This window comes from Cyanistes caeruleus, chromosome 10 (genome assembly GCF_971803275.1).
Source record: "Cyanistes caeruleus chromosome 10, bCyaCae1.hap1.1, whole genome shotgun sequence".
Taxonomy (NCBI): Eukaryota; Metazoa; Chordata; class Aves; order Passeriformes; family Paridae; genus Cyanistes; species Cyanistes caeruleus.
The window spans coordinates 3,713,391-3,735,748 of record NC_141710.1 but is presented as its reverse complement, the minus strand read 5'-3'; the positions used below and the strand labels follow the sequence as shown (position 1 = coordinate 3,735,748).

At 40.4% G+C, this 22,358-nt stretch overlaps 1 protein-coding gene across 19 annotated transcripts in view; it reads right to left on the bottom strand.

The window, feature by feature from the left end:
* Positions 1–22,358, bottom strand: part of CLSTN2 (calsyntenin 2) — a 328,373-nt gene that overhangs the window by 7,136 nt on the left and 298,879 nt on the right. For all 19 annotated transcript variants that reach the window (XM_086843491.1, XM_086843483.1, XM_086843481.1 and 16 more), the window contains 4 exons: positions 13,204–13,366; positions 5,244–5,410; positions 1,685–1,833; positions 554–777 (listed from right to left, as the gene is read on the bottom strand). In XM_086843491.1, the coding sequence (XP_086699617.1) occupies positions 554–777; positions 1,685–1,833; positions 5,244–5,410; positions 13,204–13,366 (703 nt within the window). The remainder of the gene's footprint in view (positions 1–553; positions 778–1,684; positions 1,834–5,243; positions 5,411–13,203; positions 13,367–22,358) is intronic.

Genomic DNA, 22,358 nt, shown 5'->3' with positions numbered 1-22,358 from the left:
CTCTTTGTTGGTGGCCTCGCACCCCCTGTCCTGCCGGGACGTGTGGCAGTGCCAGCCACCGCCACGGAGCTGCTGATACACCTCAGCCACCGGCCCAGGATCTCAGCTCATCCCTGCTGTTCCACCTCATCCACCAGCCCAGGATCTCAGCTCATCCCTGCTGTTCCACCTCAGCCACCGGCCCAGGATCTCAGCTCATCCCTGCTGTTCCAGCTGAGTGTTCCTCAGAGCCCCACAGGAGCACTGGGACTGCCCGAGGGGTTTATGAAGCAAAGCCTCTCCTCCATCCCGTCTCAGCCCAGAAAGCTGTCCCAGGGTCCCTGGTTCTGTGTTCTTGTTAATGCTGTAGTTATTGTTTGTTTGTTTGCCTGGTTATACCAGTAAAGAACTGTTATTCCTATCCCCAGATCTCTGCCTGAGAGCCCCTTGATTTCAGGATTATAATAATTATGAGGGAGGGGGTTACATTTTCATTCCAGGGGAGGCTCCTGCCCTCCCTAGCAGACACCTGTCTTCCAAAACCGAGACAAATATGTAGAAGAAAAACACAAACCTCTGTCATATTCTCTCAAGTCCACTGAATGCTCCATTTTGGTGACTGTGCTGATGATCCTGATGTCAGGTAACAAAATAACACCTCTTTCACTTTCAAACTCTGCAGCTGGTCTAGCAAAGTGGTCCATCCCAGTTATGGTAATCTTAGGCTCATTGGCCTGAAACACCATTACATAGGCATCTATGTCTGGGATATTAATGCAGACATCTTCACCAAAACACCTGGAAAAACACATCAGTCATTAACTGCATGTAACACATTGCAAATCAGAGGAGTGTGGCACGGGAACTGCTCCAAACCCAGCTCATGGCTCTCAGATCAGTCCAATTCATCCCCAGGCACTGCCACACATGAGGATATATTGCTGTGCCACTGTGCACACAGCCCAGCTCTGGCCCCCTCCTCCTTCACAGATACTCATTCTGAAGGAGAAAATCATTCTTCCCTAAGGTCACTATCAGAATAATATTTTTCATGTTTAACTGACATTTAACAGAGCAGTAAATGGTTAAAAAAGTTAACTAGGTAACAACTAACTTCAGTAAACCTAACATTAAATTCAGAAAGTGCTAGCAAACGAATACAATGTGGTTATCTTGTCATGTGTGATTAAAAGGGCCTAATTTTCCATTTAAATTGGTCCCATCATGAACTCTTTTTGGGACCCTCCAATATTTGCAGGGGGCAAAAAGGTACTTCCATTTTCATCTGAATCATGAGTGTGCTTTGGCAGGGAACTCCCTGACAAGCTCTGCTTCATTCCAGAGATATGTCCTCTGTTAGATAGAATAGGCCTGCTTTAAAAAGTCATGGCTCTGGCTAGCTTAGAAGGAACTCTAAATGTTTAAAATTAAAAGTAAATAAGATTGCAGTGAATGCACTGCTCAGTCCAGACCATACACCCCAAACTGTAAAGAGAAGACACATTAACAAGAAAGGTTTCTTAAGAAGACAATATCAAGAGAAAACCACCATGTAAATTGGCATAAATCTTTTAGGTTCAATAAAAAAAGCGGTATGATTTATTAATTTAATTTAGTCAAAATTATTCTTTTTACATGACCAAAGAACAAAGTAATTCATTAAAAATGTTCCTTATTTATTTAGTTCAGCTGATGTATAACTTACTGGACTTTAGATGAGACTTTGAGACATCGTATGCCTGCAGTAGGAAACTGTCTGGAGTTGATGTATGAGACCTTTCGAAGGGCTTGATTTATATTCTCAATGTCATCTCCTTCCATCACAAGGACTGACTGGGAAGGGTTGAAGTGATACTAGGAGAGATGCAAATAATTAGTGTTTAAGGGACCAGGTACAGAGTACAAAATAGTGTATTTTTTAAGGAATGTTGCACAGATGGAAGTTAAAAATTTAATAATTTAAGAAAAAAAAAATTTTAGTAGCTATCGTTGGCTGAATCCACATGTTGCTCTCTAAAACATGTACTTGTATCACCTAAATAACTACTGTTATAATTAATTTTATAGTAAATTATTCCAGATTTGTTGTTCTTTGCCCAGCCTTATCAACCTTGATGATACAATTTCTGCAGCATTTTCCAATGCTATTTATTTTTGAATTCTGTAGATGTTCAAAACCTTTAACTTACCACCATGACTATTATTCCTATGTAATCTTTTTTAGGTTAAACACACTCCCCATATAAAAGCATTGCCTTTTGAGCCAGCCTGGTGTGCAGAAGCATATTTTGGCTGCTTTCTGTGTGGTTTTATCCTGGGACACCTTTCTGAGGTGTATTTCAACATGAACAATCACAACACTTACAGCATTTGCCTCCCACATCTTCATTAACGTCAGACACACTAAAGGAGGCTCTCCATCCTGTCTGATGATCAATAAGGGTGTCATGATTTAAGACAGAGCTGCTCACTTGGGCCAGCAAACCCTGCAAAGTCACTGCCTGTGCTTGTAGCCCCAAGCCTTCTCTACTCCACTGCAGTGAACACACATCAGTCTTGCTGACCGAGAAACTTTGTCACTATTGTGACATAACCAATGACTGATCTGTACCTTCACTGCAATTAATCCTAATTCCATGTTTTGTCTTTGAATTGGTTCAGTAAACCATCTGCACAGCAGAGGAAAGCAGTGTAACCCCCTACTGCTGTCAGCACGGAACACAAACACACCTCTCTCTCCTGGGTACTCCCTCCCCAAAAAAGCTGGGCATGGATTACATGAACACGTTCTGTTAAATACAGACAGTGGCTGCCTACACTTCCTTACAGCCAGAAAGGTTAAAAAGCAAAACACATCAAACAGACTGTGAAGAACAGGAGGAAGTGCAGGGCCCTCTGGTGAACAGAACGTGGAGGACTGGGTTAAAAGCTTGTGCAGGAAGATCACAACATACTGAAGGGTATTTTTTAACAAAGAGGAGGACTAACATGAATTGCAGCCTGCATACACCTCTTTTTCCTCTCTTTAAGCTAGCAGCAGTAGAGAATAAAATTAGCAAAAGGAGACTCTAGCTAGCCAGTTAATAGCTCAGCTGCCAAAACAGCTGGAATGCTGCCAGAGGGACTGGAGAAAGCCCCAGTTCTGAGCCATTTTTGTCTTTCTCATTAAAAAAAGCTAAAAATAGCAACAGCTTAGGCAGTGTCGCAGAGAGCTGTTAGAGACAACTGAAAATTAGGCTGCAGCCCAAAAACGTCCAGCACAATCATGTCAGAAACTGCTGCTGCTCTGCTCTTTCTCAGCTGGTTAAAGGGTGAATCTCCATGACACAAAGGGCCTGGAAACACCTTCCAGCATCAGTCTGTCAACACTTAATCTGCAAAGCACCACATAAACAACCCCACAGAACCCATCATCTGTGCAGCTGTCACACTTACCTGTCTGGGATCAGGTGTGCTTGTTTTTCACACCACACCACCTTTCTCTCTAATTTTCTCTTCAAGGTCAGGCAAGGTTCTGCTTTCAGCTGAGCTTCCTTCTGTCAGCCCCCCAAAGAAACCCTTCCACAATATCTCTGGCTGTTCCTTTCATTTTTGCCTCCTGCTGTTGCTCTTACTCTTGGCTTGCTGAGGCAGTAAAAGCAACATCAGTAACTTAAAAAAAACCACTATGCCTCATCTGTATTTCAGAAAATTAAGATGTTTTGAAGGTTTGCAAAAGCATGAAAAGGCAGAAAACAATCCCTTATCTTCCTTTTACCCTCTGCACTGCCAGTACATTAAGGAAGTCACAAATGCTGGACCAGCAGTTGGTGGCAGAAGAGGGATTTTCCCAAGCCCATGAAACTGGGGTGACTCAAATATTGTCAGGTTTCAGAGGACAACAACAGGGGAGGAATTACGATGCTTTTAAGCACCATGGAGAAGTGTACAGTGCTTTAATTAATGGAAAATCCCAGCAAAGAACTTACTGTTAGGCATCTACCATGTGGGTTCCAGAAATGCCAACCTGCTCCTGGTGTATACTGCATTTTAAAAACAGCTTAAACCAACCCCTGTATCCTGTTGCTGTGAGAAGCAGCAATGTGAAATTCTTAATGATGTTGCTGGTAGGATGATAATAGAATTCTTTGGGGTCTTTCCTCGTATGTAAAAGAGCTAGCAAAATTCCTCGTTACTTTTGCACTTTCAATTTTCATTTTTACCCTTGTTTTCACAAAATGTGTCAGTTATCACTGCAAACTATCATCACCTGGACACACAATGTCTATAAACTGACATTTCAGCTCAGTCTATACAACAGAAAGGTTTGGCTAATAAAATGCAGTCCATGGTATTCCCACTGCAATGTTCCAGGTGAGGTGTTTCAGCACCATCCTCCTCCCCTCTGAGAACTCCACACCAAAACTGGTTCAGTTTTGTGGGACACATTGTGTGCACCCAAAGGAACTTCCTGAGCTGGGTCTGAATCTCAGCTCCTTTGGAAGTGGAATTTGGGTAGCAGGAAACAGCTTCACAAGTGCATTTACACTGAGCACAGGAACACTGTCACCAGATGATGGTGTCAGTAAAGGAAAACTGACAGTGCAGCTCATGTGAGCATTGGGATAGCCATGATCCTACAAAGAACAATTGGATGCATTCTGTATCTAAAGAACAGGATTTCATAATTCTCTGAATGAATGCAAAGCCAGCTGACCACTAGGTCAACTGAAACAGGATTTCTCTCTGTTACTCCCCAATCTTAGAAAAAGCTCTACATTACCAGTAATCATATGCGTATTGAAGATGGATAATGACTTACATTTAAATCTAAAAATTTAATTTATTAACTTTAGGAGTTTTTATTTTTAAATTTTCATGTACCATAAAGTTTTCCTCTTTGAAAACACTGAATTTTAGAATGCTATTGCATTAGGACTTATGTATTCCACTGCTTTAAAACTACTTGAGATCAAAATTCAATAAATCTTTGGTATCACGTCTATTTCTGTACAAGTTACAAAATAAGCAACCTAGCAATTCATACAGACTCTGAAATATCAGCAGTGTGTTACTTTCTGATCATCCAGCACTGCAATAATGGAAATGTTTTTCTTTGCAGTGTCACAGCTCTTCTACTGTTCTGTTTTTTTCTTTGCATGATTTTATGGGAAATTACATTGCTTCTGGGAGTACATCTGAACTGTGTACACTCTACCTTGGGCTCCCCACTTCATAAATCACATCCAATTTTTTATCAAAGATGATGTCAGTTCATCCCTCACCTTTATTCCTTGGCCAAGACTCTCAAGAGAATTGATATCGAGGCCTTCCTTGCAGGCCTGCAAACAGGAAATCACTTTCTGGCTCTCAATTTTCCCTGGCCGGATTGTCAGACTGGCCAGGCTGCCGTGGAAATACTGTGCAAATCTGGCCTTGGTGACTTCACCTCCTGCAAGAAGAAGGATGCAAAATGGTTATTGGTACCAACACACAAACTGCACATGTAATAAATCACTTTGTGTTTTAATATATTTAAAGAATCTCAATCCATCTTAGCCAAGTGTATTTGAAATCCCATTTATTGTGGTACAGAGGAATATCTTTGTGGGTTGGGTGGTAGCTGGTAGCAGGATGCCTTTAAGATGCTTGTTTTTCCAGGATTGTATTCAGGTATTTATAAAGCTGAGACAGCAAACCCAGATACGAAACACGGTTTCTCACAAGGAAGCATGTGATTTCTAAAAATGAACCTATTCAAGTACTCAAACACCAATCTAATAAATGTTTAAGTCCAATATTTATTTATAGAGAAGCTGTATTTGCAAGCATTCCATGACAAGATCAGCTACCTCTGCCTTTGTCCTCCTGAGAACACGGTCCCAGATGAGCTGACAGCGGTGCCTCTGTACACGAAGTGCCACATTCCCTGGGCTGGGTCTGAGGACACACTGGGGACTGCAGAGTGAGCAGGGACCTGTGCACAGCCCCTCTCTAAGAGGCTGGGAGTGCTGTGACAGACTCAGGGAACATCATTTGGTCCTGGCACTCTGTGTAGCACCAGCCCCTGCAGACACGCTCGGCTCGCTTCTACTCCAGGAGGCTCCCAAGGAAGACTGATCTTTAGAAGCTGTCAATAAAATGTGATTACAGACTCCTGCTCCAGTGATCATGGCATCTCAATTACTCTTGGGACAGTTAGTGATTTGCTCATCCTCCTTTAGGAGCATTTTTAAAGCTTGTTTTTCCTTCAGTGTTATCTCTCACAGTGCATGTGAATTACGGCCTACCTCAGGCCTGGGAGGACGGAGGGAGCCACAGGGCAGCCAGCTAGGCAGACTAATTGGATTAGCAGCTGATAGCCTGTTGATAAGGTGTTGTAATTGGTAGATAACTCATCTCTACGGTGTTTGTAGCTTTAGTGTCAAACAACTTGTTTTTGCCAGGCAAGATAGCTCAAGCTTGAACTTGAACTTGTGTGTGGATAGGGATGAAGTGGCAGATTTTCTTTAGGCTGCTATTGTTCCTAAAAACCTGCAAACCCTCACTTCCAGCCTCTGCAGGATGAGCTATTTTATATAGTGAAGAAAACACACACTGGTGTGCTGGCAGAAAAGAGGCATCCAAGCAGGCTGTTTCTTCAGAGAAACAGGCAGGTTTTGTTCTTCCTTTTTTTAACATTACAGCATAAACTGCCTCTTTTTCTTACCCCAACAGAAGGCTCACAAGGGGCTGTTATTCTTGTCCACTTGTCCACTCTCATTCGTTTGTCCATTACGTGGGAAATTTCCTCTGGGCAGAATTTTGTTGAGATTTCCTAGAAACTTTTACATTTACAATAGCTATAGTTCAGCCTTTCTGATACTTACCAAGACAATTATTTGGTAATTATTTGGTGAATCGATAGTGCATTATGGGGACATTTGCTTTTCAGCCAAAATGCTGTTATATTTATCTTCTTACATTGTCTTTAAAAGTACGTATACAGCAGTAATGTAACTGGACAGAAAAAGGTGTGCCAAATTAAAAAAAAGAAAAAAATAAAAAAGCAAACCTCTTCTTAAAAAGAAGACTAAGAGAGAAAACCATTTAAGAGCTTACAGAAGAAGTAGGAATCACATTTTGTTTGAAGCTTCACATTCTCGTATCACTACAGGATTGCGAAGATAGCAAATTCCAAGGCTAAAATACCAACGCTAATCCTGGAGCTTTGAAATTTAGAAATATAATAAGTCTGCCAGTATAATAAGTCTGCCAGTAGTTTTTAGTACTTCTGAGGTGATGCAAAATAAAAAGCAGGTTCAGATCAGTGAATGTATTTAAACGTTAAATACACTCATTAAAATGTATATAAAAGACCAGACAAGAAGACAGAACAAAGAACTCAGTGCTGTGGCTTTGCCTGACAGAAGAAGCTGAATGAACCAAAGCATACATGAACAGATATTGGTTGTTCTTCCACTTTGGACTAGTTCTCCTCTGGTATTCTTGACACAGAACTTACAATTACATTGCAAGTCCATTAGCAGTGATACAGTATTTGCCCATAAATCATTCAATGTGCAGGGTATTCACTGTGCCTAAGCCACGCTTTTAAATAGTGCTGGTGCACAAGGAGGTATTGCCATCTTGGAGATGTATAATTCTCATTTAAAGTCATTTGTCCATCCACCAACATCAAAGCATGGAAAGGAATATGTGTGTTTCCAGGAATAAGCTTTTAAAATACTCTGAAAATACAGGCACTACAAAAACATTGAGCATTTAAAGAACTAGACTTACATACCCTCTTCAAGGGAATGAGGGTGGTGTTTTGTGTGGGTGCAGAGATTGAGACTCGACTGTGAAGGAGGTGATATAATCTTTGCTTGTAAAAGGCTGTCAAATGTTATTTAAACAAAAATCCCCAAGTATTTCAAGAAAATGTGAGTGAAAAATAGATGAAGTAGCCAGTGTCATAGTGTGTGAGCAGAGAAAATCTGCAGGGCCATGGTGATGACAGGGTAATCCAGGCTGAGACATGAACAACTGAGAGCAGAGTCTGCAGGGACATGGAGGGGTGAGGCACTCTGTCCCCAGCACCAAGACAAATAGTTCTGTACCTAATCTATTCTTGAGAATATTGCCTGAGCTTTCCAAACTCTCCTGAAGACAGAGGCTCCCCAAGCAATCCCCTCCACTGACCACTGACCCTTGAGGTGTACATTTATTCCCAATAGGAAATGTGAGTGGTAAAATAGAGCTGTATCATTTTCCTTTGCCAGGCTGAACAAGGACTTCTCTTTACATCTTCCACCTAACACTGTACACTGTGACCATCCCTGTTGCTCCTCCTGAAACTCATCTTGCTGAAGTACTAGCCCTAATGTAGTGTTCTTGTCACTGTATGTGTAAAACAGGAGGTGCCTGCTCATCCAGGGCAATGAGAACCCCAGCTTGTAATCACATAAAAAAACCAAAAGCACTTAAAGAGGGAATACCATCTTGTACCAAATTGCTAAATAAGCCTTCCATAAGCAACTCTTCTCAGTGTTAAAGACAAAATGATGTACCTGCCAATTCTGAACTTGAAGGTAAACAGAAGTCATTATATCTGACTCTTCTTATAGTTGCTTGTAATAGCAGCATGCTGTCATTTTGATATTCTTTTTTCTCAGCATTTCAGAGTCTTCTCAGCTCAGTGGGGTATGTTAGCTGCTGATGTTCAGTAATTATTAGATTGCAAATGGACAAAATCAAATGCAGTAAAACTGGGAAGCAAAACCCAAAACTCTCACTAAAATTAAAGGAATGACCTAAAGCCAGTTTCCTACAATCCTGCTTTCTAGCTCTGATAAAATGTTTTATTCATACTTGGTTTTACTGTATTAGTGTGTTTGAAAGCTGTGTTTCCTTCTACTTCTGCAATCTGATATTCTTTGAGTATTTGACTTCAGCTTCTCAGTGGGTGGAAATTTAGCTCGGGATGGCCAATCTCCAAATCCTAGACACTCTAAAATTCTGAGCTCCCAAGACTAGATGACTATAAATATATTTAATCCAGAATGAACACGACAATTCCATTGCATGTGTAAGCACAATGGGCAACTGTACCTAATGCTGATAGTAACATTTTACAGAATATTATTGAAATTCTTCTAAATACTGATTTTTTTTCAAATAGAGATCATTTGACCCTGAGCATGATTCATTTCATGCTCCCCAGGCAGCTCAGAGTCAGTGGCTTCACTGGGCAGGAGGATGCTCAGTTCCACTGCCTGGATTTGACTCAGCACTGACATTACCACCTGCTAAGAAACAACTGAGAAAAGAAATCAGTTGCTCCTAACAGCCCTTACTGCTTTAAGGCAATTTGAGCTCTGTTCTGACACCAAACTGAGCCCAAGCAACAGCGTTTTAGGGATAATGAAGAAGACCCAAATAGATTACACAGAGAACAAAGTGCAGCTCCAGTGACAATGGTCTTGAGGTAATCCAAGAATACAAAAATTTGTTCTGTAACACAGCATCTCCAGATTCTCTCCAGAGATCAGCATACCCAGTAAACCTGGATTGCCTCAGCAAGGTTCTTGGCACTTCTTTGATGTCAGGGTCTTTTTGCCCTTTCCTACAAGTGAGATACTGCTCAGATACAGCTCATCTCCACGGAGATGTTGGTAAGTTCTGAGAGAATGAGAAAACCTAAGCCTCAACTATGTTGTATCTGTGTTTCACTCAGCACTATGTTTATTGTTTATGGGTTTTTAGATTAAAAAAGGAAAACTACACCACAGTAACATACAGTATACCTAATTTTTAGTAGATAAAGCTCATATTGATAATGCCAGAACAAATCATGCAATTTTCCTCATGCACAGAGTGTCATTAGAGCTGGGAACCATTCCCCAGGCTTGGTTTTAAGTAATTTGGCCATTTCCTGGGCTGCAGTAAACTTCACCCAGTGCCTGACAGTCCCTGGGAAGGGTCTCTTCTATCACTTTTAAAGGCTGGCTTTCTGCCCTTTCAACCATCTTCACTTCTTGCTTGTCTCCAAGAATCTGCCCTTCAGGAAGAGGCTGACTTTCCCTCCTTTTTAGAGAGTCCCAGCACTTGATTCACATTATTTTAAAAAAAAAATTGCATAAAATCAGGAACAATCAAATCAGGCGAGTTTTTTACATTACCAGGGAAAAGTGTAAAGATGTAGGAGAGATTTGCTGATGGCACAGACAAACCAAGGCACAGTGAGCACATCATAGGCTAAAGCTGGGATTTGTCACATAAGCCTGAAGAACTGCACATTTGGTTTGTTTTCGTGTTATGGTCAGGAGAACAGCACTGATCTTAAACTGCTCTTATATTTCACTTGAGCAGCTGAAGGTAGAAATAAAAAAACAACCTAACTTTTCATAATGGATGCTATAAACAAGGCTATAAAAGTCAGAAAACAGTTACTCAGTCACTGAAATATTAATAATAGGCAATAATAACCTTGAAGAATTTTCCACGTCCAAGATTCCTGTGGGATACAAGTCTGAGAAAGACAGAGGGAAGGTGCAGGCATGGTGCTTGCTGCAGAACACCAGGATGGGAACCAGTGTCAGTGATGAAAAGATCAGGGCTCACTTGTATCACAGGGGACACTCAGGCTCCTAAAGAAGCAGCAGAACAATTCCCAGTTTCCAAACCAGAACTGAACATTTTCACCTACAAGAGGGTAAATCCCTCATGGCAGTGCCAGATTTTCCTACTGGTGCTAACAGACCATTAATTGCAATTCTTGTTCTTGATTTTTCACTGTCCTCTAAACACTCTCTTCCTGCTCCCTGCCAGTCCTTCAGCCACCCCACAGCCACGACGACTTTTGGCTGTCAGCAAATCAGTCAGTGTGGGAAGAAAAAAAGCAATGTTATTTCTTTTGATTCATTTACTTGTCTGAGACTGTTTTTCAAATAATTTGACTTTGACAAATGCATGCTGTGTACTCAGAGCATTAAAGTGGTTTAGTAAAGATGGAAAAGAAGGTCTTGCCCTTTCTGAAGGAAGAGGTTAGAGCAGAGCTTTGATGAAAAGAAAGGAAGTAGTAGCAAAGCAGAGCTTGGAACTCTTCATATCCTCTTAACAAGGACACTCCTTATGACACCAAAATCACTTTTTACTTTACTGAAATAAATCATAGAATATTGTAAAGCAGCTTTATAGTGCTTTGAAAATACAGAGGTTTCAACTATTGTTACTGGCTAAAATGTATTAGCCTAAGTAGACTTACTAACAGTTTCACAGAAAGTATCTGTAGTTAAAATATTTATTTGATAGAGCCCCTTTTTCTTGAAATATAAAAACTTGGAAAATTAATGTTTTGACTAGAATAGATTGGGTTTCTATGTTGATTAATTACTATTTCACAGACTGAAATACAGCGCTGAATCTTATTAACAAAGTAACTTTCCACACCATTCATTTCAAACAGAATGAGTGGTTTAAAACAAATGTACCAAATGATAAGCTTTGTCAAAAGCAGTATCTTGAAATCTTGTTTCACATAACCATTGAAAGTTTATCTTTTTGCTTAGCACATGATAGTTTATCAGATTCTTTAGCACACTGTATTACTAAATCTTAGCATTTTTACAAGGTGGAAAATTTTTTTCTAATTTTGAGGCACTCCAATTCTCTTAGTATTAAAAGAGCAATAACATAATATTGCTGTAAATATTAATGGCAGCTATAGGTACGATTTCAGTCATTTAAATCAGGTGTTTCACCGTAACAGAAGAAGAATCTTATCCTGAATGGCTAATTAAGCCATCAAATTAGCCCAGGCAAAAATAAAAATGCTTGAAAATGATTGCAACTTTTTATTTAACAGCTTAAATATGAAATATACTCTGTTGTCTGGATGTATTGTGAGCCTATGGGAGCAGTTTTGCCTTAATTCCTCCTCAGACAGAGGTGCAAAGGGAACAAGGTTATCATTGTTGAGCCTCTATGGCATTTGCTCATCTCTGGAAAGAACTAAATTTACAAATGACATCGGCATTTGCTAACTCCAGAACTTTGATCTAAAAGTACTTCACCAATACTGCACAACAAAAAAATCAGCCCATGCAAACACCAGCCAGACAAGAAACAGTCTATACTTTTCCAAGTACATGGGATTAGTGGAATGCCAACCTGATTATCACACCTCCAATAATTGTAAATATTGTAAACTCACCAAATTTTGTTTTTAGGGTTAGTGTGGCTTCATTCTGCATGTTGTCATCAGAGTAAAGACTGGATCTTTACCCCACTCATAATCTAACAGCTGGATTTGCTTCAATTACTATTTACACTGAGCAGCCCTGCCATGCATAAGATGCCCAAATTTTACAAATAAACACAGATCAAATTGGCAAACAAGCTATTCATGGAGGAAGTGAGACCACATGAAAGAGTGGGGAAGAAACACAATCTATGTTAAAGCATTTTTTTCCTAATTATAGTTCACTTCATTGGAAAAAAGACAGTGTAAATAGAAAATAAACATGGAGAGGTAATGGAGACAACTTTACAAAAACAGACAAGCAGAGAAAGTTTCAGGTGTAAGGCAGAGAACAGATAAAGAAAGTGGTGTAAGGACCAGGTAAAATTAATGAGAAGTATGGGATTATGAAGGGTAGAAAACAGAGAAAGGTGATATTTAAGCAAACACCTGTACAGGAATGGCTCAGGGGTTTCGACTTTTGGATTTATTTTACTCTCACTTTTACCTCTGGTGTATAACAGAGTGAATCTAGTAAATTACTGATTTTAATCTAGTAATAGAGTAGATTATTATAGTAATAGTCTAGTATAACAGAGTGAATCTAGTAAATTACTGGTGAGGTACATCCAGTGTGAGCTCAGGACTGGGCCATGAATTCTAAAAGAAATCTGAGGGAGGGACTGAAAAGAGATAGTTGGAGTTCTTTAATACCTAGATTGTTTACTTAAGGTTGGAGGATAAGGGAAAAAAATTGAAAGAAGTGAAGATAAAAGATAAAGACAACAATCTTTCACACTGTGTAGACAAACTGTATCCAGTACCTCTTCAGGTGATAAAGAGGGTTAGGGTTAGGGTTAGTCCATTTTATCCTTGGACTTGATTCATTAACAACTCTGGATTTACATCTGATTTTATCCCATCGATCTTTTAGCGGTTTATTTCCTATGCAATCAGCGAGACGAGATACTGTCTTGGCCTGAGCTCCTGAGTGTGCTGTTTGTTATCTGCTGTGGTTTTACCTTGCCAGCAAGCCCCCACTGTGAGCTGCATGGCGATGTGGGAGGGGTGGATGGGCCAGTCGTTGGTCACCAGGTACGGCTCATAGGTGGTCCCGTCCATATACAGCGTCACCACAGGGAACTCCACGTTGACCACGTAGTAGTGCCACTCCTTGTCACAGATCTGGGAGACACAGCAGAGTATTAGCTGGCTCTTACAGTGACTGGTTTTTAGATCCCATATGATTTTTAAACTGTGCTGTTTCCAAATTTCACTTCTAGTGAATAACGTTACTGCAATTTCTACATTTCTAACATTAATGAAAGCCAAAACAATGTTAATAAATACTCTTAGCACATTTTGAAAATACAGGTGATAAATAGAAAACACATCCTGAAAACAAGACATGAATAGAAAATAGAAAAATCAGACAATTTGGTATTTGATCTATATTTTCACATTTGCTAATACATAATATTAGTTTCTTAATGTTTGTCTATAGCTTTGAAAACACATTTCATGTAAAATACACACAGGATATACTGGTCTAGATACTGGGGATCCCTATTAGGTTCAGATTAAGAAAATATACAGTCCTTAGTCACTGGATTGAAGAGCTATTACCAATGATTGTCATTATTAACTCATCCCACCAGTACTTAGAAAGTCCTGTGCAACCTGCCAGGATCTCAGAGGTGCTGAAAGGACCTGGGCCATGCTCTGTGTAACACAGAGGGACCAGCAGTCTACAGATCTGGGCAGGGAACTCACCTCTTCTCTACCCTTCATCTTTTGGCCTTGAGCTTTTTCCCAGGTGGTGGGAAAATGAGGATCTTCATGGTTTTCCTGATACCCACCAGCTTTGAAAAGCAATGGCCACAGTTACAACCTTCAGCATGTAAGGGATGACAACATTAGGGTCAAATCACATATGAATTTCTGAGCTGGACAACCAGGGACATCCAGGATGGCCAAACTCAGCTTTAGTTCAGAAATGTCCAGCTGGGTGAACCCATGCCTCTAGAGACAGAAGTCTGGTGTGCAAATACCAATGTCGGCCCAATTAATTTTTTTCTGTTGTTGTATCTCGCAGATTTGAAAGTTTAAAGGAATGAATCACAGCAAACTGGTAGGATGAGTGGGCTGTTTTAAAATCAAAACAATAGTTACAACAATGGTACTTTCAGTTCTGGGGAGATCCTTGTTTTGAGGTATTAAGAAATGGAAATGCTTGAATGCAGATATCCTTGCTGTTTCACAGAAGCAAGCAGAAAATGATGTTTAAACGTAACACTTTGTCCTTGGTCAGGTTAAGCTGGTGCAGTATCTGCCCTTTGAAAGCAAAAACTAATGTTTTCTTCCAGAAGACATTTCAACAAGCACTTAATCACCCCTATTTCAAACGGATACATTTATTACTGCAGACATCATAGCTCCACAGCAAGAGATAAATGCAGCAAGGGGCTGCTGGAGGGAGCCTTCCTTTTGTAAACAGCAGACAGCACAAATGTTTTCTGAAGGTTAAATGAGCTGAAACCAAAATTGAAAGTAAATAAATTGGAAGACTGAAAACTTTGCTGAACAAACACCAAGCACCAACAGCATTATGCAGCCCTGCCTTCCAAGGAAAAGCAGCTTGCCAAGCCCCAGACCTGCTCATTAACATGTGATGCACCACAGCCACATGCAGCTGACATTTCACAGAAAACAAAACCTGGTTTTGAGAGACCTTGCATGGCCAAACCTACAGGATGAATACCCGGCACTTTGTGGAGAGCTGTTCCACACTATTTCTGTTTTGCAGCCCTGAACTGCATCAGGCAGGATGCCTCAGGTGTACCCCAATGAGTGAGTGATCCTCATATTTAATTAAAGCATATTTAACTTTGACACAACAAACCCAAACATTTTGGGGCATTTCAGACACAGAGAGCATGATAATGTGTAGCTAGTGTAATTACTCCATTAGTCAGTCACATTTTTCCAAAAAAATGCTTCCTGGAAACACATTCATGACTTCCACAATTCAGGGCTCCTGCAACTAGGCTAAGTGCTTCCAAGAGAAATGCAGATGTCCAACTGCAGATGTCCACACAAAGTATTCAGTAACTTTTATTTTTTCGTGTACATTCTGGAACAAAAGTTATTGCAAGTGCAGACCACTCAGTGATGCCCTCAAACCCTCACTTACCTGCATTTCCTTAAATTCCAGCACATGAACACATTGTTTGGAAGGGAATTTACACACTTAAAGGCTCAGCTCAGTTGTTCCTGAGATTTCAACAGCATTTGTTTGTCATCTTAATTGTCACCTGATTTCACTTCAGCTTAGGGACACAGACACATTTATTCCTCCAAATCACCTTTCAGTATCTGTACTGGGCCGAAGTGAAAAAACAATTGTTTTACAAGGAAGCAAGAAATTAATTCCAAACTCTGGGATATGTCCCAGTCATTCAGCAGCAGGTGGCCATTTCACAAGCAACAAAATCAAAAACTGAATAATTGTGGTGTGCAATTTCTTATGCTGTTGTTTCAGACACCTTCTTCCCCTTCTTAACACAGGAAGACAATTTTTTCCCTGCACGGATTCCATTGTGGCAATGGAATGCAATATGAAGCAGTGAGGCCAGGAAAAGAAAATTGTAAAATATACTACAATGGCAAATAAAGAAATTTTAATACTGTCAAGTTGGAAATTCATTTTTAAAATCTAACGTATAAAGCTATTGTAATGAGATAAAATTACAGATGAGGAAGCTGGACTTTCCAAAACTGCTGGATGGCTTGTTCTAATCACTTTATCATGCCAGTCTGCCTCTAAAAAGTATTAATTGAATCACAGTGAATTAAACAGCCTAAAGTCCTTGTGCTGAGTACAAGCCATTGCACTGGAATATGCTTTTATTAAATAGCTGGAAACAGCTTTTATATAAATCTATGTGTTCTAGGCTCTTGGCATCTTCTAATGAAAAATGTCAGATTTTTGTGCTTTATATTGGAATTCTCAGGAGAAGAGTGAAACCAAAGTTCTTGGTCTGAGAAGCATGTGGTGCTTAGAACCAGACTTGGTGGTCTACAAGATACCCCATTTTTCAGCTTTGTCTACACAGGCCTGGCATGTGCCTGGGAGAATTGGCAATTTCCATCTCTGGAAGCTTCCCCTGCGTCAGCTGGGGCCACTCCTAGACTGTGGGTCATCCACCTGCATGGCTGCACACACCAAGGCAGCCTGTGCTCCTTGAGAAGCCAGTGAAGAGCTGTTGATGCTCACCACGAGCCTCTGCTGAGCAACCTGCACCTCCCTCTGGTGTCCCTCAGCAGCCCAGGGAGCCTGAGCAGGAGAAGAGCTCTCCATATCCCAGTCTGCACATCCCAGGGAGCCTGAGCAGGAGAACAGCTCTGCACATCCCAGTCTGCACATCCCAATCTGCACATCCCAATCTGCACATCCCAATCTGCCCATCCCAGGGAGCCTGAGCAGGAAAACAGCTCTGCACATCCCAGTCTGCACATCCCAGGGAGCCTGAGCAGGAAAACAGCTCTGCACATCCCAGCCTGCACATCCCAGCCTGCACATCCCAGTCTGCACATCCCAGTCTGCACATCCCAGTCTGCACATCCCAGTCTGCACATCCCAGGGAGCCTGAGCAGGAAAACAGCTCTGCACATCCCAATCTGCACATCCCAATCTGCACATCCCAGTCTGCACATCCCAGGGAGCCTGAAGCAGGAGAGCAGCTCTGCACATCCCAATCTGCACATCCCAGTCTGCCCATCCCAGGGAGCCTGAGCAGGAGAACAGCTCTGCATCCCCTCAGTGCTGCTCAGAGCACACCTGAGTGTCCCCTCAGGTGTGGCTTCCATCTTCTGCTTCCCGGGACTTTGCTGAGGAAGTACTCTCAGAGCACATTCAAACATCCTCAGAAAGAGCAGGAAGGAGGAAAGGAAAGCAAGGAAAGTGCTCTGCTCACTGCAAATAGCACCACTTATTGCAGCTATCAGACAAAAATCCTTCTGCCTGAGTGGTCTGAACCACTCGTTCAGTTACCAAAAGTGGTCTGATCACTTTTCTGAAGAAAGCATCTTAATCCAAATTTAAAACAAAGAGGATGTCAGTGCAGTCACTTCTTGATGCCTTTTGTAGCATCTTAACAAGCCCTGAAACCATCACCCCCATCCTTAGCTATCATAAAGCACTGGGCCTGCTTTGGGCCCCTGAGTGCAAGGAGTATTTAGATAAACTGGAGTGAATCTGATGGAGAACCAGCAGAAGGGCCAGCTCCGGCCACAGGAGGAAAGGCTGGGGAAACTGGGCTTGTTTGGCCTGGAGGGAGGCAGCCTTAGGGAAAAACAGCAGCCCCATAGTGCCAAGGGAGAAGACAGACCACAGACAGGCTTTTCAAAGTGGACAGCTCTGTATTTTTATATCCCCTCACTAAAGAAGGCAATAAATGCAGGGAATCTCAATGGCATCAGCATTATTCACTCAGCCACAGACCCCCAGTCAACCCTCCTGCCTTGTTCTGAAAGCAGCCAAATGCTTTGTGGCTCTGCTTCAAAGCCTGGCCCCCACTACCCTGGCTCAGAGCACTGAAAATAGATGACAATTGGATGGGGAGAGAGGTATTGCTTTGAGTTAAAAAAGATACCATATTTTTATCTCCATCTCTAAAAAAATCCTTCTGAAAGAGCTTTTAAAATATTTGCAAGGTTTGGCATTGCTCTTTATCTGTTGATTACAATAATTTTGTAATTTTGGGACAAGAAAATATTTTATTATGTGTTTTGAACATATTTTTATGGTACTGAGAGAAAGAACTGCACTGTTTACAAACAGGGAGCTAAAAGGAAGGTTCTGAAAGACTGCTTCATTATACTTAGAACGAGGACCTAAGGAATAGTGCCACTTCAACAAGGAAGCCTAAAAAAGATAAACATTTGGAACTGGTTGGCAGTGGATTTCATATCAAATTTTAAAAGTTACATATATTTGCAATTTTTTAAAAGAAAGGTGTTGTGTACTTGCATATGTAAATTTAACAAAAATTAAGCATTTTAGGCAGCTGAGTCATTCTGCCAGAGACTGTTGAGTTTTGCATGGAGGCCATTCACAGGTGAGCACAGAGAGCCTTCCTCCTCTCCTGCTTTGGGGCACAAAATTGTCTGAAATGGAATCTTTAAAGATATTGAATGAGCTTTTATCTATTACTTTAGAAACTGATTTATTATCCTAATTGTTTTGCTGATGCCAGTTCTCATACACGGATGTCTGTAATCGGGGCATGTTAGTTTAAAAGAAGAAAAGGACCAAATGACTTGGGGCTTTGCTGTTGCTATAACTGCTGCTTCCTTTTGATTTCTTCTAATAAAACTTAAATTTCAGTATCTGAGCTACCTGATTAAGTGGTATAAGAAAAAAAGTTACACAGCTGAGTTTTGGAGCTCTTTTTCTCATTGTCTATAAGCACTTTTGGTTGATTTATTGATTGATTTATTTATGAATTATCCTTATACCACCAGGAATAGAAGAAAACACTGCTAAAAAATGTCCTGGTGTAGATCTCAAGTGTGTAATTCAGTATGCAGATACTGAGTGTAAAGGATGGCATTGTTTCACTGGGTACCTGGGTTACCTGGTGCCTTTCTGTTTTTTCTTGTAATGAACAAAAACCTGTTTCTGCTGTGAATATGTGGTTTTATGGCAGAAGTCTGCTTTTGTGGGAATCAACAGATATGCACTTGAAACTGGCTTTGTGCTACAGTACAGTCTGATACTCATTTTGGGGAAAAGTGCAAACACTGACTAATCAAATCAATTCAATCATGTGAATTGCTGTATCTTGTAGCATTATTTATTCTACTTCAGTAATAGGCTCAGTATTAGGACTTATTTGCCACGTGCTGGCTTTACTCAGCCTAAGCACTGCTTCCCTGGAAATAATCAAAACATCTCTGGGAAAGGCTTTGATATTCCTGACCACTAAGTGAAGGTGTGCAGGTTGCAGATAGGTCTCCAATATCTCCACAACCTCTTCTGAAAATTTTAAATAAAGCTATAAAATATTCATATTACGTATCAGGGCTTTTTTCTTTGATACTCTGTGTTTCATCTTCTACGTTTATCCTTCAGCAGTTCCTTCACACATCTTTTTCCCCTGTCTGTAAAATCAATACATTCTGTCTCTGCAGTGCCAATAGGTACAGTGTGGAAGTAGTAATTAAGGCAGGATGGAAGGAGAATATACTGCATATGGGAAAACAAGACATTGATACACACCCCCACAGTTGAATTTACAGGTGATACACTGCAAAGAATCACCAAAATCTACCAAAGCAGTGTTTTGTCCGTAAGAATACTGCTGCACGTGCAACCTCCACATAGATCTTGCAGCTTGAACCTCAGCCTGCATAGCCCTGCTCAAAAATGGTCACAGAGTCTCCCTGAGCAAGCTGCAGAATTCTGACAGCTGGCAGTGAAGGAAGAAACTCAACCAACCAGACTTCTTTGCTCTGGACCAGTTTTTCTGCTTTTGAGATTGGAGCATCACCTCTCTTCCAAGTGTCAGCAGCAGTGGCTGTGGCATGGTGCAATTTGCAATCCTTGGTAAGGAAGCTGATCCTCAGCTATCAGAGCTGTATCACAACTTGGATGTCTCTGCTACAGATGCTGGTGTGATGTTACAGCTCAGTGTGCAGGGAGTTAATCTGGAACATTAAATAACCATTCTTCTGCAGCTGTATTTGTAAAGGACTGTGTGTGATCACTCACAGAATAAAGGAGATGAGCACCTTCTTTCTGGGACCTCAGCTCCCTCTCAGAAGAGCATTACTTCTTCAGAAAGCTGGGCAAAGCAGAAGGGATTTCCTACAATTGTGTACTTTGAAACAAACTGGGGGTGAAGGACTGGGAAACACTTCCTTGTCCTTATAAGCCTCACTAATTGAAAGGATAATGCAGCCTCATGCTGACTGATTTAAAATGAGACTTTGTGTACCTTATAAAATAATTGTTTCTTCAGTATGAACTATTCAGTTGGATAGTTTATAAAACTATCCACTAGAAAAACCTGCTGGAATTTCTTGTGTACCTGCTCAAGTAAATATATTATGCAAACAAGCATGTACCTAACCACAGTCTTTCCAAACTGATATTTCCAATTATTTACTCACTGTCTAGTACATGTTTTATTCTTCTGCTTAATGTTTATATGACTTAGACATTTTCTTTCACTTTAAAAGACAGATTTTTACATGCTGTTCAGGAAACATCCCTAAGATTTGATATTTTAAAGAAAATATGGGTAGAATATTTTGTTAGAAAACCTTGAGCCCTGCAATTTATTACACAATATGGTTTATTTAACATGTCAAACAGAAGGGTGGATGTCCATTAAATCACACAGAAAATCTGGTGAGGAAAGTTCTATCTTTCAACCATTTTTTATTTTTTCTCTTGAGAAATATCCCAGCAATACAAATTCATCAAGCCTATTCCTGAAATACATTTATATAGCAAATTTGCCAAGTATCTTTCTTCATAGCTACGGATGTTCCCATAGGAAATGCCTTGTTGTATTTTATCAGAAATTCTTCTTTACTTTGTAGTGACAAATAGAAGTAATTATTTTTATCCTCCTCAGCCATTTCCTCTCCACATCCATTCAAATGAATGCAGGAACAGGTGAGTCTGTGCTGAGCACCAGAATTCCAGATGTAAGACACGTCTTGATCTTTGATTTTCCTGTGATTAAAAACCTGAATCTTACAGAACTCTGCAGTGTGTTTTATTTGGAGGTGGACTGACACAGCCAACATCTTTCATCTCAAAAAAGGTGAACACAGACACTGCAAGTCACCCTGTAGCAACTGGGGAAAATTTTTTGTTATTTTGTGTTAGTTTTATTCTGGTTGGTGTGTCATTCTTGGTGTAAAAGAGCTAAGTATACAAATCTGACTGTGAGTTTTCCAAGATTTATGCTCAGATTTTGTCTGATCTCCCTGTTGTGTGTGCTGGAGAGAGGATGTTAACTGTGGCACGGAGCTCCCTGGTAGCCAGGCAGAGCAGATCACTGCCCTGCACCTCAGCATCCCCTGCCCCTTCTGGAATCTGAACAACCACTCGATTATTCAGCACTTAATGAAGCCAGCTTCATCCCAAGCATACATGGCATTGGAGCCCTCTGCAAATGAACCTTCAGCCTGTAAAAACAGGAAGGATTTAAGAACTCTCAGGGTAAACCTCAATGCACTAACCATAGAAAAAGAAAAGGGAATGAAACAATAATCAAAGACATCTCTTAGTTTCTTATTCTGCAGTTCCCTGATGAGATCTTGCATGACCACAGTGCTGGCCCATTTCCATCAGAAACCACCCTCATTTGAAATTTAACTGGCTGTTCACCTGCACAGATTTATCTCCTGTCTTACTCCTAGAAGAGACTTGACAGCTCTGTCTCTGAAGACTTTTACATTACTGTAAGACTGAGGGATGGTAAAAACAATTCACTGGTGCAGTCCTTTACACCTTTTAGTGGTACATATATACATATAAATATGCATATACATACTTATATGTATCCATATGTATACACACATAAACTTCAAGGTTTCTGATTTCAAACTAGAGTGAAACATTTGAAAACAGTGCCATAGAATAGTTACGTGTTTCCAAAGCTTTAAAGTAAAAAGGGAACACTGCTTTTACAAAGTCAACATGGTACAGCCACTGAAATGAATAAACTCCAAACAGCTCATATCAATGAATATTTTCTTAATTTTTCTCAATTAATTCTAGTTGTAAAGATTTCAGGGTACTTTCAACAGCTCCTATCAGAATAAATTGGTTTTAAAACTATTAAAGAAAGAGAAATTATCAGAGCATACAAAAATGAAAAACATTTTCAGAAACTAAGTATTTAATAACTGAGTTGGACTGAAATTGAAAAAAAACTACTGAAGTGATACACAGCTAATGAAAACTGATACCTGTTAACCCTACTATTAATGTTATTATTGGTATTCCAGTGTGTCTCTTCCCATGCTTTTCCTGCTCTTCTCAGCTGTAGATTTTCAAGGGCAACTCCAAGTCATCTTAATTATTCCCCTTTTTTCCTTTTTTTAAAAATCTCCTTAATTTTTCTATTCATTAGCACCAATCGATCACAAATTAACA